The sequence below is a fragment of the Oncorhynchus clarkii genome, chromosome 13, assembly GCF_045791955.1.
Source record: "Oncorhynchus clarkii lewisi isolate Uvic-CL-2024 chromosome 13, UVic_Ocla_1.0, whole genome shotgun sequence".
NCBI classification, from domain to species: Eukaryota; Metazoa; Chordata; class Actinopteri; order Salmoniformes; family Salmonidae; genus Oncorhynchus; species Oncorhynchus clarkii.
This window is the reverse complement of record NC_092159.1, coordinates 17,857,561-17,876,788: the sequence shown is the minus strand read 5'-3', so window position 1 is coordinate 17,876,788 and position 19,228 is coordinate 17,857,561. Positions and strand designations below refer to the sequence as shown.

At 42.4% G+C, this 19,228-nt stretch overlaps 1 protein-coding gene across 2 annotated transcripts in view; it reads left to right on the top strand.

Annotated features, from left to right (window-relative positions):
- Nucleotides 1–2,782: 2,782 nt before the first annotated feature.
- The window catches only part of LOC139424536 (ras and Rab interactor 2-like), a 58,366-nt gene continuing 41,920 nt past the window's right edge, over nucleotides 2,783–19,228 (top strand). Inside the window, exons 1-2 of one of the 2 annotated variants that reach the window (XM_071176471.1) lie at nucleotides 2,783–3,024; nucleotides 18,748–18,918. In XM_071176471.1, coding sequence (XP_071032572.1) covers nucleotides 18,787–18,918 — 132 coding nt within the window. In that variant the 5' untranslated portion in view covers nucleotides 2,783–3,024; nucleotides 18,748–18,786. The remainder of the gene's footprint in view (nucleotides 3,025–18,747; nucleotides 18,919–19,228) is intronic. The other variant, XM_071176469.1, reaches the window with a different exon arrangement.

Below are 19,228 nucleotides of genomic sequence, written 5' to 3'. Positions count from 1 at the left end.
TCATTTGTTTTTCAACAGGACAATGACTGAAAACACACCTCCAGGCTGTGTAAGGGCTATTTGACCAAGAAGGAGAGTGATGGAGTGCAGCCTCAGATAACCTGGCCTCCACAATCACCCAACCTCAACCCAATTGAGATGGTTCGGGATGAGTTGGACCACGGAGTGAAGGAAAAGCAGCCAGCAATTGCTCAGCATATGTGGGAACTCCTTCAAGACTGTTGGAAAAAGCATTCCTCATGAAGCTGGTTGAGAAAAAGCCAAGAGTGTGCAAAGCTGTCATCAAAGCAAAGGGTGGCTACTTTGAAGAATCTAAAATATATTTTGATTTGTTTAACACTTTTTTGGTTGCTACATGACTCCATATATGTATTTCATAGTTTTGATGTCTTCACTATTATTCTACAATGTAGAAAAAAAAACTTGAATGAGTAGGTGTGTCCGAACTTTCACTGGTACTGTATATTTTTCATAATTTATCCCAAAATTATTGTAAATAAGGGATATCCCTGGAGTTGAAATCCAGCACCGTCACTTTATTGAACAGAGATACGCTATATGATATGTTTCTGTTGTACAGCATCTAGTTGTATGTAACTGTAACTACTGCACTTTAGGACCCTTTTAGGCTATAGAATCTTGTACAATAGCAGAATACCTTCTACGCAATAGTAGAATATGTTCTACCCAGTTCGAGTACAACATTTCTACTTAAGGAAAATAAGTATTTTTAGAATAGTAGGTGATGTAAGGACTGTCGAGTTAAAGCTGGATTGAAGTGTGTGTGTGTGTGTGTGTGTGTTTGTGTTGTCTGTGTGTGTGTCTGCACCACGCATGTGTGCAAGTATGTTTTTGTGTGTGTCTGTGGGTGTGGGTGGGAGGGGACCATGGAAAAATCTTGTTAATGAGCAGAAATAATCATGATTGATTTATTTATGGATTGATTTATTCACAGATCATGTCTGCTCTATCGGTATCAGAAAATAATGTGGATCCAGTTGTAAATGGAATGCTTTATGTTCTTCTTTCTATGTTATTGAGATTCTGTGTACCAATTATATAATCACAATACTGGAAACCTGACTATGTTGTTTATATTTAAGAATATAGAACATAGAATATAGTTCTTATTTCAAATAGTATATATTGCAGCGTTTGTATCTTGTAAAAATGAACACTTTGGCAGATGCAGTACATGGCACATTAACTAGACTGGTTTAGCCACCAGAGGGCAGTGAAGTAAATTACATTTAGGAGCCATTGAATTAGATTTGATATCTCTTAGTAATAACGGTGTCAGTTTCTACACTTTCTAGCAAGCAAACCTTTCGCACTCGCACAACACATGTATTCTCTAAACAGTGCTTCTTGAACTCTGGTAATATCCCAGGCCCCGTGTTCACAGATTCTCAGAGTAGAAGTGCTAATCTAGGATCAGGTCCCAGCTGTCCAAATAATCTGATTCATTATGAACTAACAGACCCAGCCGATCCTAGATCAGCACCCGTACTCTGAAACGTTTCGTGAATACAGGTTCAGGTATTCAGTTAAGGCCTCAAACCAACAACAATTGTGGATGTGTTCATGTATTTGAGCCAAAACAGTAACATATATTGTCAACAACAGCATTGCCACTTTGTATCAGTGCTTTGTATCCACAGCATGTGTTCAAAACAAAAGTGGAGATGTGATAACTGGGAATGTCTACTATGGCTTACTTTTATGAGGATTGCCATGGTTACCAGGTTAAAGGACCAGTCCGTCTTCTTTTTGACGCTTTGTAGCCACACGAATGGTCCTCAGACTCAGTGTGTGGTATTTGTACAGTTTCAATTAGGGGGAGTAAAACAATAAGATGGTTGATTTTGGCACATAGAAAACAGTTTGGGTACTTTTAAGTGAATGGAAGAGGGATTTTGTGTTAGTCTGCATGTCTCTTCATAATAAGTCTACTTATTTTTTGTGTGTACATTTTAATTAAGGTATTTCATGATCAAAAGGCTCTGTTTTGATACTGTTCATGTCAAAAGGGAATATAAACCATGTTTAAATAACTTTTATTAATATTTATTTGAAAGAAATACAGTATTTAGAATGTAGGTCTACTTCCCTAATAGGTTTCAACAACAACCAATGTCATTTTACTGTCATGTCTTTGAAATTGTTTGTAAATCCTCATTTTCTTTCGTGAGGGCCTCTGGTTAACGTAGCCTCTCTTAGTACTCTGTGTTTAGGAGGGATTCGGTCATATTTAGTTCCCAGGGGTCTTCTTGCAATAAACAGATTTACATACAGTACAATAGTTTCTACATGGTTATTATTGTGATTATGTATTTTTTATTTTATTTAAGCTTTATTTATCCAGGAAAGACCCATTGAGTTCAGAAGACCTCTTTTCCACTTGACAAGTGTTCATTGGAAAATCAGCAGGATGAGAACACCAAAGGAAGGAATTCACGTGGACAAAGGTTGAATAAGGTTTATGGACATAGGTTCGATGAGTTATACATTGTAGTGATTGTCATGTATTTGGCACAGTAGGCTACTTTGGGGGTGTTTGTTTCAGCATTTTACACCAATGTCCTGAAGATGTTCTAATCTCCCACTATATTGAAAAATGAATCAATCTAAACAACTGTGGAATAAGTGTATGTTTATAGGCCTACAGTACACGAAGAATAAATAGTAGGTTTGTGAAATAGTCGTCCAACATCCCCATCAGCGCATGAAGACGTTCCAGAACTGGTCATGTGATCTAGAAGTTAGCACTCGCTCGAGCCTTGCACTCGGACTGCAGTGTTTTGCCCGGAGAGGGTTGAGCCTGAGCGAGGTGTGCAGAACTGAACTGGAGTTGTGCAATGGAGACGTTTTGGCAAGAATGAAACTTCAAAATAATGAAACTATACAATATGATGCAAAACTATATGAAACAAAAGTAAAACTCTATGAGTTCGCGTTGCACCACGCATAGACCACTTGGAATTGTGTGGTTTCTGCCACAAGGAGACTGGACTTTGTCTTTAGGTAAGCACTTTACGCCGTCTTTATCCTTAAGTGTTTACAAACATTGGTTTCTTACTAATGCAGTTTTAACAATATTGTCGTTATGGCCAATTGAGGTATGAACTGTAAACGAATGATTACTTTATTATTTTGATATGGTCATAAATACAGATTTTAGTTGACTTACAAATATATAGTTTATCGGAGACTTGGTCTTTCTGGTTGAAAAAAGTCTAACAAAAGAATGCACGTTAAAGGGGCGATCAGCTGTTGCTACATCCAATGTTGGACTTCAATTACTGATATGTACCCATTGATACTTGAAGAATATAACTTGTAAATGGATCATGAGCTGTCATACCACATCAGAACCCCAAATATACGCTTGTTTTACACCAATGTTTGTAAACAAAGTACAAGTAAACAAAAACTATACAGCCTAAAAACATGGTTAAAACTATAATATTAATATCCTGAATGGTCAGTCCTTGCATCCATAGCTCTGTCTATAAATTTGTGAGAGTAATTGCATTTCTCCAGCCCCATCCCTCAGCTTTTTACCAAAACAGGGGCGTGGATCTCCTTTGTTATGATTTCAACTTCTGATTGCCGCTTTAAATAGTGTTAAAAGGATGAATGGTGTAACTCATAGCTGACAAAGGAATGTCCATATAGACATAACCTTTCCACTCGGGGATATGAAAGTCTGGATGTGAGTTTCTATGAGGAACCTGTAGTATCTCGTCAGACTTACTTGGAAAGTCCAAAGTGATGGATAATGTAGATTAATTGAGTTGTACACATCAAGCAGTAACACATCTCTTAGTCTAATGCTTTTCCAGTCTAAGAGTAATAACACTTGCACCAATTTCTCCTGGCACAAATAAGAATTCCTCCTGTCCAATGTGCTGTATTTGACTAGGTCTTATCTACAGACTTAACTCCACTTCTGAGTACAGTACACTAAGACAACTTTAGTCATTCAGGGGTTTGCTACTTGTTTGGCCAAGAGATTTGGAACAAGTTTAAAAGAAGCAGGAATATGTCTGGAACAGACATCGAAAAGGGGATTTTAGACCATTTACTAGTCTGCTACGGTCATGTTCAGAGGTGGAGCTACTCTGACTGCGTTTGACCTGACCTGGTTCAGTTTGATGTGTTCAGATAAGCAGTACTTGTACCCCTATACAAACATATCATCATACACCACTACCATATCCTCAAGTAAAAGTATGGAGGCAGTGTGCTATCTCTCGCTCGCTCTCTCTCTCTCCCCTTGCTGCTCTGTGAAGCGATGGTGGGCTTACTTCCTATAGCTGTCCATTCAACTTTCCATCTTCCCATCCAAAAAGAGCGCATGGAAAACATTGGAGAACACATTGGCACAGACATGGCTAGACCTGAACATACAGAAAACACACCACAATCGACTGCATCTCCTGCAACCCCATTGGTCAGCAATTGTTACCAGGTGTTTGTCAATAATCATTTTGGGGATCTTTTTCCTGGTTAAAGTTCAAGGGAGAGAGATCTTGGCGGCCGGTGGGTAGTTACACTGTTACGAGGATGTGAATCAGCAGAAAGGATTTTAAAAAAAGTTGTTTTTTTATTTTTTTTTTATTTTTTTTTTTACAAATGGACAACGGGTTTTGACCATGGATTGATTATGTTACTATGGTAATAGTCCCTTGTTTCCCATAGCCAGGCCCAGACCATGTCCTCACTGTAAGTTAAGCCAGATACTGTCTGTATCTCGCTCCAGGTGTTTTTTTCGTTTGGAGGGGAGCATGGAAGGTTATTTTAGTGGCCAGGAGTCTTTGTTTTCTACTGTATAAAGTACCTTGAGACTGAGACTAAAGTCTGATAACTGTTGGTCCAACAGGTGTTTGTGGATGTTGAACTGTAGACTTGTTTTGTTCACAAGAACTTAGATGTGTGACAGAGTAGTTACATATGTAGGTATACAGTCTGAAAGCTGCATGTCTAGGATGTACAGTGGGCCAAAAAAGTATTTTTGCAAATTATGGTGGAAAATAAGTATTTGGTCAATAACAAAAGTTTATCTCAATACTTTGTTATATACCCTTTGTTGGCAATGACAGAGGTCAAACATTTTCTGTAAGTCTTCACAAGGTTTCCACACACTGTTGCTGGTATTTTGGCCCATTCCTTCATGCAGATCTCCTCTAGAGCAGTGATGTTTTGGGGCTGTTGCTGGGCAACACGGACTTTCAACTCCCTCCAAAGATTTTCTATGGGGTTGAGATCTGGAGACTGACTAGGCCACTCCAGGACCTTGAAATGCTTCTTATGAAGTGTACCTACGATGAAAATTACAGGCCTCTCTCATTTTTTTAAGTGGGAGAACTTGCACAATTGGTGGCTGACTAAATACTTTTTTTGCCCCACTGTATACAGGCTCTTAACAGCCTATAAATACCTGCTACGTAAACCTCTAGCTCCCTGACCCAAACAGGGCCGGCTACTGTAGTGTACGAAGGGCCCTCAGATATGATGAGCCGCTGGGCGTGGACCCCCTACTAAATAAATCATATTTTTGTGAGCCGCCAATGAAGTTCCTGAAAGCCACATGCAGCTCTCAAGCTTCGCAGTGACTATCACTGGTGCAGAGTAAGACGAGCAGGTGCAAAGGCTATTCAAATATTGATGGAAAAAATATAGGAAAGAAAGAAAGATTGATAAAATTTTTACCTAACATATTCTGTAGGTGTAATAAAACCAATATTTAATTTAGTAAAAATAGTATATTTTAAGGATGACCCCATTTAGTCGACAGGTTGATTGTTTGGTCGATAGATTTTTTTTAGCGAGCGGATGGCAAATATATACAAAAAATTTATGGCACACAAAGACACCTGTCTGATTCATACCTGTCTGAGTGGACTAATCCATTGTGGAGGCCTGTCTGGGTGGACTAATCCATTGTGGAGGCCTGTCTGAGTGGACTAATCCATTGTGGAGGCTGTGGGGATGGCACACCAGTATCACCAGTAGTACATTTACAATTCATTACCATAATTTCTAATCTACTATGTGTGTTTGATTACGGTCATTTCTGTTAATGCATTCAATATATCATTATTACTGTCTTACTGTTGTCATTGTAGGAGTGGACACGTTGTTTGCAGAGCACTCAACCTAGGCTACACTTGTGAGAATTTTGGGGGGGTTAATTTCATTCCATTTACGATATGTCAATTTATTAATTGTCTTTTGTTTGGAACACTCCTGTCAATGTTAAGTAAGGACGTGCACCTGATTACGCATATAGTATTACGCATAAGTAGGCCTAGGCTACCTGGCCTGTGCACAAAATGAGTCTTATAAATGTGCCCATTTGGGGATGTCTGATAGTATTTCTGATTGTCTTAACTCACAACTCTCGGTCGACCAACAGCCTATCAACCAAACAATCAACCAGTCGACTAAATGGGCTCAGCCCTAATATATAAGGGCTATATAAACTCTGCGCCTCAAACGGCAAGCAAACAAAGTCTGTTTTTACATCCAAGATGTATTTTATTCGGGGACAGCCTGTCCCGTTCTGACCCTAGTTCCTGTGTTATTTGTTTGTTTTAGTTGGTGAGGACGTGAGTTGGGTGGGCATTCTATGTTTTGTGTTTCTAGGTTGGTTTTCTGTGTTCGTCCTAGTATGGTTCTCAATCAGAGGCAGGTGTCGTTAGTCGCCTCTGATTGAGAATCATACTTCGGTAGCCTGGGTTTCACTGTTGTTTTGTGGGTGATTGTTTACGTGTCTGTGTTTGTTCGCCACACAGTATTGTTTCGGTTTTGTTCACGTTTATTGTTTTTGTATTAGTGTTCATGTTGAGTTTTTTTCATATTAAAAACATGGACACTTACCACGCCACATCTTGGTCCGATCCTTGCTACACCTCATCAGAAGAGGAGGAGGAAAACCTTTACACAGCCCTATATATATATAATTTCCACTGCCCAACTTCATAGATGTCTTCACCTGGTCTCTGCCCTTTGTAGGCGAGAAAGTGACAGAGATGCTGGTTAACGTGCTCAACATCTGCTCTGACGACGAGCTCATGTCTGAAGGAGACGACACCTGCGAGGGTAAAAAAAAAACACGCCCTGTTAAGAACTCTTTTTATTTTTTAAAATATGTTTTTATATATATTGACTTTCAATGTTCCCTGTTGCGGACCACCGGGTGTCCCTGGACCTTGGTTTGAGAACCCCTGAACTAGAGCATTGGCTAAGTCAGAGGTTGCAAATGCGGTCTAGACACATTTCTCTGACTTCTGAGGCAACATTGGAATATCCATGGTTTTGTAGTGGGCGATGTCATCAGGAAGCAGGCACTCAAGTTACAGCCGTGAGGATTGTGCCCTTTTGTTCCCCAAAGACATATCCCACTGAATGCTTTCACAGGATCAGACTGTACCGGTGACTTTACTCCTGCACGGCATAGAAACACATACACACACACACACTTTCTGTCTAGGTTCAAACATCTTCAATATCACTGGTTTTCCTAGTATGGCTTGAGGAAATGATTCTGTAACTGTATATTTAGGATTTACTACCCTGCCAGTTTTAAATTCATATTAACTCTCACTGTGGCCTACATAACGTTATACCTTTTATTTTATTTAACGTTTATTTAACCAGGCAAGTCAATTAAGAACACATTCTTGTTTACAATGACGGCCTGGCAAGAGGAAGAATACCTCCTGTTGGGACAAGGGCCGGGATACTACTGTGGATGCCCCAAAACTGGAGTTTTTGAAAAAAATCTCCTTCATTTTCAAGGGGAACTAAAGTCATTGGAATTCAGAATATGCCAGACAGAGAGGGTGTTGGAGCGCTCAGCAGACCCTGAACTGCTCTCCCCACATAATACTAAATATTATGGCCTACTTTGGTTTCCTTTCAACACCACAGAGTGCTGGTGTGTTCAGTTTGAGACCTAATGGAAGGGTTTGGGTGGAGTCGCCATAACTAACCAACATCCCTCTTGATTTCTTGGCCTTGCTCCCTCCTTTCGTCCTTCTGCTTCCCAGTAGCTAAGACATCTGAAGAGAGAGAGACATTACACATACTTATTCTAAGTGGAGAACTACATCCTCAGTCTTCACCCTTATTTCTGGTTCTCATTTATTGGGGAGTGGCCCAGTGCTTTGAGTCATGTGACTCAAATTCAGAATGTGCCAAAACAACTCCAAACTTTTCCACTTGGTGTTGACCATAGAGCAGAAATCATAGAGTGGAAAGTAAGTTTTGATAGGGCGGCGGTGGCGGCGGTGCCTGGTGCTTGCTGTAACAACATATTAAGTCGAGGTGGTTGTGATTATTTTGAGCTTGTATTCTCTCCATGTGTTTCTCTAGAGACCTCTGTTCATGCTGGTCATTGGAATTGCAAAGTTTATCCTTCTAGTCACTGTAAACAACTACTATAGTATCATAACAAGCACCATGCCTACCTGGTGGGCTATGTACTGCTATGCAATGTTTATTATAGTGTTACCACGATACCAATATCGCGATACTAGGAAGTAAGAACGCAAAGGAAACAAGAAATGAAGTGGAGTAAATTTCCTGAGGAGAACAGTCCTAATGTTGGAACCAAACAGCTGTATGTTGTCACCCAGAGTCATATTAGTTTCTTTTCCAGGCTATAGCACACAATATTTGACAAAAGTAGGCTTTAAAGGACCAGAGAGTTGATTGTTCTTCGTGTTTTCTTTTTTTGCCAAGGAAAATCCGGTACCTTCATATGGTGATACTGGTATCATGACAACAATAGTCCATGACTCTTTATAAGCTCCTATGCTCAGTCACTACATAATCCCACTGAGAGTAATATGGGTCAGAGTAGGAGCGCTGATCTAGGATCTGTCCATATAATCTAAGGATCTGTCCATATGATGTGATTCATTATGGGATCTTAGCTAGCGAACGTCTCCGCTGCCTTCGCGTAACTCAACGCGTGTTTCTCTGGTCGTCTAAACCCACCGCGCGCGTCTCCTTCGAGCAGAAAGTTGGCCGGCACAACAGAGTGACGACGTCTGGCGCTTAACGACACGTGTTTGTTTCCTTGGAAGACTAAAGTGTTTTTATTTTAATGCAATTACTCAACTTCCTTTAAATAGTGCCAGGTTCTTCTTCCGTCCCCTATCAGGCCAAAGTCATCGTTCTTCTAGGTAGATTGTCTGGGTCGTTTATGGAACCACCTCAAGTATCTCTTTCTTTTCGTATTTTTCTCTCCTTTTGTTCTTCTCTCTCTCCATTACAAAGCAATGGACTGCTCTGTAGCTACGGTATCTGTTGTTTAGCTTCAGTGTCTGTCTTTGGTCTTTCCCTTCCTTCCCAACGTACAGTCTATGTTTTAGGTGGTTCGTGCTTGTCATAACTGCACGTAAAGGTTCTATTAGGCTAAGTCTTCATAGTTCGTATGGTGTGAACTTTCAAGCCATGTAGGGCCTCAAGCTTTCTCTTGGGACTACAGTTAGTTATATTACGTAACCAACAGAGTTTGGGGACTTATAGGGCATCAACTAGGAACCTGTGACTCTAGAGTGAATCTCATTCCGCTCTGTTGCCTCCAGGTCTCTCACCCTATCCAGTATTACTCCTGGGTCATGTTCAGTAGGGAGAACATGTTGTGAAATTGAGAGGTACTAGCTGAATATTTCCAATCAGAACACATGTTTTAGTTTTCTGTTGCAAAACATTTTTCTACGGTGTAGCCTATTGAACACAACCTCTGATGTTCCTTCTCTCTCTGGATCTGCCCTGTTCCGCCTCTCTTTGTTGATATTTCTCTCTCTTGCTCTCACAGCAACAAGAGGCCGTTGCACTTCAGTGCCTTATCATCTGGGTGGACAGAGGGGAGACAGAGGGGGAATTTATTGTCTGTGACTAAGTAAAGCCCTGAAGGTTCTTGGTGAATCTGGCAGAGGATGAATAAAAATAGGAGGAGAAGAAGGGGAAAGCTTATCTTCACTGTATGTCTCAGACAGCTCTGACATTTCCAAGTTCTCCCTTTAATTGCACGCTAATGTTTCAGCACCAAACATATGGGTCGCTTAGCCTGATCCCAGATCTGTTTGAGCTGTCTTGTCGACCTATGTTCATTGTAACACGAAAGAGTCTGTACAGATCTGGGACCAGGCTATGGGCCGCTTGGTTCATCTGGTCCTGCATCAACTCCTCCTTAACCAGACACTGACCCACATACAGAACAGAAAAGCTATCTTGCCGTACGCAAAAAGGATGGTCCGGAAAGTTCTTCATGTCAGTCTCTGCTATGAGACCAGCTCTGATTAAACTACTGCAAGAGTACCTCTGCAGCTGAGGAATCCTCTTCAAGCTGCCTGTGAGGCATGCCTTAAGTAAATAAACTGATCTCTGTCTCTCTCCCCCTCTCTCTAAAATACACATACACGCAGTCACACACACTCCCTACGCTAAGGTTGCCTATGGTCTGAGCAGTAACGGGACCCCCCCCCCCCCCCACTACCCCTCTTTATCTGTTATTACAGCAGGACCACTGCACAAGTGGTGTCATTTCACGCAGGATTTCACTCAGGCAGTATGATGGGATACTCGGTAAGGACACACGCAGTTTTAAGCAGTATTCTCTCTCTCTGTGTGTGTGTGTGTGTGTGTGTGCGCGCTTGCGCATGTGCGTTCGTGTGCGTATGTGTTATAAAGTTGAGGTGATAGCTTCAACAGGTCCCCATAAACCACAGAAGTGTCTTGAGTGACAACAGATTGAGTCTAGACCTTAACAGAAGGTTTGGCCAAATGTGTTGTGTGAGGACTATTGTTTCTGTCTGTTTCTGTTGAGTTACTTTCTGCTTGCTGTTGTTAGGCACCCAATAGGACATGCTTTGTGCATTAGGCTGTCTGGGTTGGTTCTCTAATAAAAGTTGTTTCTCCATAAGTCTCGGGCTGGCAATGATAGAGGATGGACATTTTCTTTAAATTAGTGTAGGAGCTGGCAGATGTTGGCAGACGTCATGTCATGCCAATCCTTTGTGATAATGTAAACCATGGCCTGTTGCGCACTCACACACACACACACACACACGTCAGAATAATGACTGATTATGCTACTAGTTGGTCTTTAAACCTCTATGCAAGAGGAATTTTGCTGAAAATTACATTTTTTTTAATGAGTAACAGGGAGTGCTTCTCTAGTTGTGTATATCTACATTCTCAAACCTCAATTAATGAAAGGTTACTTACACACATGCGCACACGCTCAAACACACACAAACACCCACAGACACACACACACAGAGAGAGAGATTGGTCCTGTCTGTGGAACAGTGTGTCTCTGTGTTGCTGGATTGCAGTGCCAGGGGCCTGTCTGTGTTCCTGTGTGGAGAAACTCACTCCGATGTGTCTTTGTTAGTCTGCAGCTGAGGCACACTCACACGCGCACACTCACACTCACAGACACGGCCAATAACAACATTTCTCTGATTTGTGTGAATATCCTCTCTCTTTGATGACTATGATTATAAGCATGCATCACTTTGAAATGCTCCCTGGATGTCAACATTCTTGCCTTTGGATACAGTAGAGGCAATAGTCTCATCGTTTCCATCACCTAGATTCTCTCTGTTATTACTGTGCTCCAGAAAGTATCTCTGTTATTGACACGTCTGATGTGGTGAAGTTTTCTCTTCCAGAGCTGGGTGTTGCCAGGGACCTCACCATGAGATATTATCACGATGCTTAGGTGCCGATAACGATATGTATTGCGATTCTACATGTATCACGATTGATCACGATGCTCTATATGTATTGCGATTCGATATTCCAAACATATTGCTCACTACACTATATGTCTGCTATAGAGGGATAAGAGAGAGCCGTGATAAAAACGAGTTCTGATCAGTCATGGAAATAAACATGCTGAAAACATGTTGGCTCGCCATTTAAAAAATGATATTATTGTGGCCAAGCTACAGGAGGAGAAATACTTGTGGTGCCGGTACAGCCGACTAGTGCTAGCTAATGTTAACTACCTTTTTTTTAGAGAATCGATTCTTGGAGTCATAGAATCGATATAATATAGTCTAAATAATATTGTGATACTCTACTACACATATGTCAGAGTCAAGGCCCGCGGGCCACATCCGGCCCGCAAGAAGGTTTTTTACGGCCCCTGGGATGATCTTGATTTATTATTAGAACCGGCCCGCAGCAAGCCGGCAGCCCGCAGATCTTTTACACGCACCAATACTACATTTCCCACAATGCAAAGGTGACGCACCGAGCAGTAGGCTGCTTCATTTCAATATTTATTGGCACAGCAGTCGTCAGCATCACAGTAAAATTAACTTTCAGATACCCATCAAAAATGGCAAAACGGAAGGTGGATACTGAGAACCGGGGGTTTCAAACAAGGTGGGAGTCGGAGTATATGTTCACGAAGGTAGCTGGAAAACCTGTGTGTCTTCTGTGTGGAGAAAGTGTGGCGGTACTGAAAGAGTATAATCTGAGACGACATTATGAAACGAAACACGCGGACACACACGCGGACGCAACTGTCAAGGCCAGTTTTATTTTGGCAGAAGAGATCGCTAAATCAGCCCGGCCATTTACGGAGGGGGATTTCATCAAAAACTGCATGATTAAAGTTTGTGACGAAGTTTGCCCAGAAAAAAGGCAACTCTTTTTAAATGTGAGTCTGAGCAGAAACACCATTGCCGAGAGAGTAGACCAGTTGTCCATCAATCTAAAAGAGCAGCTTGTGAAAAAGGGAAAAGATTTTATTGCATATTCCTTGGCTGTGGATGAGAGCACCGACATTTCTGACATTGCCCAGTTGTCAATTTTCATCCGCGGAGTGGACTCCAACCTAAGCGTGACAGAGGAGTTTTTGGCTTTACGTCCTATGCATGGCACAACTACGGGGCATGATTTGTATGAAGAGGTGTCAAGATGTGTAAATGAGATGGAGCTGCCTTGGGAAAAACTCGTGGGTTTGACAACCGACGGAGCACCTGCGATGTGTGGACACAGGAGCGGACTGGTGGCGAAGATACGGGAAAAGATGCAAGAGGAAAACGCGACAGGTGAGCTGACAGCTTATCATTGTATCATACACCAGGAAGCGTTGTGCGGTAAAGCCTTGAAAATGGAGCATGTAATGAGCATCATCACGCGCACAGTTAACTTTATCAGAGCCAAAGGTTTGAATCACCGCCAGTTCAAGGCATTTCTGACGGAGTTAGAAACGGAACATGGTGATTTGCCTTATCACACAGAGGTGCGATGGCTAAGCCAGGGAAAGGTGCTTCAAAGATGTTTCGAGCTTCGTGAGGAGATTTGTCTGTTCTTGGACAGCAAAGGGAAAGACACAACACAACTCCGAGACGAAATGTTTCTGTGTGAAATGGCTTTTCTGTGTGACATTACGAGTCATCTGAATGCAATAAACTTGCAGCTGCAGGGTCGGGATCGTGTCATCTCTGATATGTACAGTACAGTGAAGGCATTTAAAACCAAACTGACTCTGTGGGAGACGCAGATGCGGAAAGAAAATTTGAGCCACTTTCCCAGCTGCCAGACCATGAAAGAGAAGCTCTCTACCAGTGCGTTCCCGAGCACACAGTTGGCTGATAAAATAGGTATGCTTGCCGCTGACTTTCGACGCCGATTTGCTGACTTTGAAGCACAAAAAAGCAGGTTGGAACTGCTCGGTAACCCATTTGCTGTTGACGTGGAAAGCTCACCACCAAACCTCCAAATGGAGTTGATTGACCTCCAATGCAATGATGCACTGAGGGCAAAATATGCGGCAGTGGGTGCTGCGGAGTTCGCCCGTTTCCTCCCCGGCACAATGCCCCAGCTGCGCATCCAGGCTGCTCAAACGTTGTCTATGTTTGGCAGCACATACCTGTGTGAACAACTGTTTTCTTTGATGAACCTGAACAAAACATCACACAGAAGTCGACTTACTGCTGAACACCTCCACTCAATTCTGAGGATTTCTTCAGCTCAGAGCCTTACCCCGAACATTGATGAACTTGTGGAAAAGATGGGACACCACCAAGTATCACCCTCAACCTCAAACAAGTGAACATTACTGTGCAATCACATATTTAGAGTTTTTACTCAGTTCAAGTTTAAAAGTTAAAATGTAATATTTGTTTTCACTGCATGTTACTTCTCCTTAAACAAAGTGTTGTTTTTGATTAATAGATTTTTGCACTTTATTTTTTTGTATTTCAATCCAATTATATTTTAAAAATATTTCAGTTGAGTGGATGATAGAAAATTGCTATTATTGTTTTTTCTTTGAAGTAAATTTAGCCCACTTTTGCTAAAATAGAAAATATAGTCTACTGATGGTGCCTTGAATACCGGTTTCTTTCATTTAATGTTCATGTTATGGGGATATTTATATAAAGGAAATTTGTCTTTTGTGTCTGTTGAAAATTAAAGATTACTGACAGAGCCATAAGAAAATATTGCTTTATTTATCTGATCATATTGTAATATATTTGTTAGGTTTTCAGTAGGTTCAATTAGGTTCACTAGACTATATGCGTCATTTAAAAATTTTTCAATGAACATTCGAACAGTCCGGCCCTCGTCTTGTAGCTGATTTTTTTATTTGGCCCTCCGTCCATTTGACTTTGACACCCCTGCTCTACTATATCGATTTTTTTCCCCACCATCCCTATGGTCTTGTTTGTCTACACTCTCGTCTCGACCAAACTGAGCCAGTGGAGTGAACATAATGACATTTCCACAGTTCATTCTGCCTGAGCTGAACTGCCACTGTCTTCCTGTTAATCCCAATACCCAGCATGCACTGTGTGTCTCATGTTATGGTTTGTGACAGAGTGTTAACCCCAGATAGGTAGGTTCCATTCATTTTAATGAGAGGCATGCGTACATAGTAGCCTACACACAGCAGTGCTATTGAGTGTAGGAACACACATCAGAGGATATGAGAGTTGCTATAGGAACTAGAATATTCATAAAATCAGACTGTTCCTAGAACAGGGAAAAGGGATATATGATAGTCATTTGATAGAGACACAGTCAGAACAGCAAGGATTGCTGCCCAGGAAATGTCCTCTGCAGCAGGTACTTAGTTGATGTTTTGTTTTAATTTTCTCTGCTAGTCGACGGCTCTCGTGTCAAACCAGACTTCCCCCTTTTTAAAGACAGGCTATATTTTTATTGTACCTTTATTAAACCATGTCGTCCCTTTGAGGTCAGAAGACTTCGTTCCCAATCCCTTTTCTGCTGACAAGACAACAGGTGGACCTTACGGTTACAACGTTTTCCCAGTTGGGTTTTTACAACACACCATGGTTGGAGTTATAGAGTCATTTCCTGAGAAAGTCCCTTGACAATGACCTGGCTGGGTGAAGGAACATGTGTTCCTCCGTTATTACTGCGTTCCCCAACCTAAATAAAACAGACATGCAGAACTGAAGATAACCCCATGTCTCTGTGAGCCAGTCAGGAAACAGCAGGCCTGTACAACGACAGGCTTCCAGCCACAGACAGACGGACCAGCTGGGGATAGGGAGGGACTGAAAACGCCTTTCACTTCAGGCCCATGGTCAGGTTTCTTTATAGTCGTTCATAATGGTAACGATAACCTCTGTATTTTAGTGTGGGAGGCTCATTCGAGAACAAATAGAAGACGTGGTTTCTGTTTGGAATGGGAGAATGCGGTGGAATGTTGAACGATGATGACACACTTAAAAGCCTCCATTACACTGCATACAACACCTTGCAGAACTGATGAATAAGTGCCCTATTAATTCTGCTGAACTCCAGCTGAGAATGTCTTACCACAGAGACTCCTGCCAGTACTGCGCTATCTGACAGGAAACTAGGCCGTTCCATTCCTCTCCTCTGTTTCTTTTATTCTCTTTTCCGGGGATCACTTCCTTCCTGTTGGAGATGAAAGTGAATAGAACATCTCACTGAACTGCTGCCAGAGAGGGAAGAGAGAGAGAGGAGAGAGGGCAGGGGTCCTGCTAATGGCTTCAGCCTGGAATGGAGAGAGAGAGAGGGGGAGAGAGGAGAGAGAGAGCGGGGAAAGAGGAGAGGGAGAGAGAGGAGAGAGAGGGGAGAGAAGGCAGGGGTCCTGCTAATGGCTTCAGCCTGGAATGGAGAGAGAGAGGGGGGGAGAGAGGAGAGAGAGGGGGAAAGAGGAGAGAGAGAGAGGGAAAGAGGAGAGAGAGGGGGGGGAGAGAGGAGAGAGGGGGAGAGAGGAGAGAGAGGGGGGAAGAGGGGGAGAGGAGAGAGAGGGGGGGGGGGGAGAGAGAGAGGGGGAGAGAGGAGAGAGCGGGGGGGGGGGGGGGGGGGAGGGGGGGGGGGGGAGGAGAGAGAGAGGGGGGGAGAGAGGAGGGGGAGAGGGGGAGAGAGGAGAGAGAGGGGGAGGAGAGAGAGAGGGGGGGGAGAGAGGAGAGAGAGATAGGGGGAGTGAGGAGAGAGAGAGAGGGGGAGAGAGAGAGGAGAGAGAGAGGGATGCATACTGTCCCCTTTCATCTACAGCCTCCAATAACACCCCTCCACTACACACTTTCATTCTCGCACATAAACAAACACACAGACAAACACACAGACAGAAGAGTGGTGTCTTGCAGCCCTAGGTGTGAGCATGCCAGGGGATAACGCAGGTTGACATTTATTGGGAATCATTTTATCCTGGAGGCAGAACTGGGCTATTTCCACTAGATGGGACAGCTGCAATGTCAACATTGGCTGTATTGTAACAATTCTAAAATGAGCTTTTTGGTTTTAATTTTAGATTGACAGCTCCCCTTTTGATTTGAACGAAACCTTCCATACATATTTGCCCGTTGTAGAAGTGCTCAGAAAGTTTCAGTTGAGATTTATATCATTTAAATCCTAGGTCATGGGTGTCATGATCATTGATATCATTTCAATCATAGAAATATATTTCATAGAATGGACCTATCCCTTCAGACCACTGCAATTTAGCTGGTGCACCATTGAAATGTAAATTTGATTGACATTTGAACTTCTAATTCAAATCAAATGTTATTTGTCACATACACATGGTTAGCAGATGTTAATACGAGTGTAGCGAAATGCTTGTGCTGTTTAGCAGTCTTATGGCCTTGAGATAGAAGCTGTTTTTCAGTATCCCAGCTTTGATGCACCTGTACTACCTTGCCTTCTGGATGGTAGCAGTGTGAACAGGCAGTGGCTCGGGTGGTTATTGTCCTTGATGATCATTTTGGCCTTCCTGTAACATCGGGTGGTGTAGGTGTCCTGGAGGGCAGGTAGTTTGCCACCGGTGATGCATTGTGCAGACCTCACCACCCTCTGGAGAGCCTTGTGGTTGAGGGAGGTGTAGTTGCCGTACCAGGCGGTGATACAGCCCGACAGGATGATCTGTAAAAGTTTGTCAGGGTTTTAGGTGACAAGACAAATTTCTTCAGCCTCCTGAGGTTGAAGAGTCGCTGTTGCACCTTCACCACACTGTCTGTTTGCGTGGACCAATTCAGTTTGTTCGTGATGTGCACGCCGAGGAACTTAAAACTTTCCACCCTCTCCACTACTGTCCCGTTGGTGTGGATAGGGGGGCTGCTCCCTCTGCTGTTACCTGAAGTCCACAATCATCCCCTTTGTTTTGTTGACGTTGAGTGAGAGGTTGTTTTCCTGACACCACACTTAACGGGGCCCTTCACCTCCTCCCTGTAGGCCGTCTCGTCGCTGTTGGTAATAAAGCCCACTACTGTTGTGTCATCTGCAAACTTGATGATTGAGTTACTAATTACTACTACAAAGATGACCGCCGTCCAACCACTGTCAAATGTCAACTTAAATGGTCATATCTATTCTATTGTCTATATTTCTATGATTTCAATAAGTTTCCTATGGAAGATTTACAGTAGCAATTGAACACAACAGATATTCCCTTTCAAGGCAACATTCTCTGGCGTGTGGACCTCCAACCATTTCTGTGGTACTATTTGAAAGATGAAATGTTTCTTTTAATCCCATTTGAATACATTTATCAGCCAAAATATGACACCATCCCTGTATTCAAGAGCATGTTGTGTCACAACTGATGGCGGTCACAACACAAACACCTCAGATGGTGGAAAATATGGTCTAAGCTACAACATATGCAAATATATTTTGATAATTGAGGTAAAACAAAATGACATACAGAGTTTAGTTTAAATTTAAAGGAATGCTGTCAAAAAGTGATTGAATTCAAATGGCTTTAACCAGTGTGGTTAAGTGCAGGGTTAAGGTCAGGGTTAGGTTTAAAATCAGACTTTATGACTTTGTGGCTGTGCCAGCTAGTGACCATTCTGCAGAGCTGCCTCCAGAACAACATTCATGGCAAAACGCTAACCTGCGCAGATAAAATGGTTGATGAACGCTCTTGTTTGGTCTATGGGAGAGGAAATGAAAAGTTATTGTAACATCAAGGGTACATCAAGGTTCACTAGAAGACTGAAGCAGACCAAACAGCCTGTATTAACTTACTATGGGAAAAAGGAGAGGAATAACAATGTTGGAACCATGTCTGTATTTGCTGGAACATAGATTAACTGAAAGGACATGGGGAAAAGAAGCTAGCTAGAGGGACAGAGAGAGGGAAGGAGTTTGATACTGTCCTACTTAGCCTCTGTCATTTGTTGACTTGCTGTGGCCATAGATTGGAATTTTCTCCAGTCTCACCCACGGCTAATCTGTCTGCCTGTTCGTTTGACCCCATAGGACTCCAGCCGACGTGAACACAGGCGTCTAGACCTAAGTATGGCGGCTACGCTGCCATCTATACGGCCATCTACGCTGCCTTCTATACTGCCATCTACAGTGCCATCTACACTGCCCTCTACGCTGCCCAGACCAGACTGTCATATGGACAGGAGCGGGAGCTTCTTTAAGGTAAGTTAAGTCTAACTCTTGTTAGAGAGAGTACAAAGACGAGAGAGAGAAAGGGATGAGATAAGACGAGGGGTTGTAGGTGATGATATTACATTAGAGAGACAGAGAGAGTTTCATTCTGTCCTTGTAGATCCTATAAGAAGAAGAACAACAACAATTCCCTGTCTGCTCTCTCAATGTGGCCAGAAATTGAATTTCCATCAGCCTCACCACCAACTGTATGTGTTTGTGCTTGACTCCATATACACTCAGAAAATAAGTACAGAATTGTACTTAATGTGGTACAAACGCCTGTCACTGTAGTGGTACC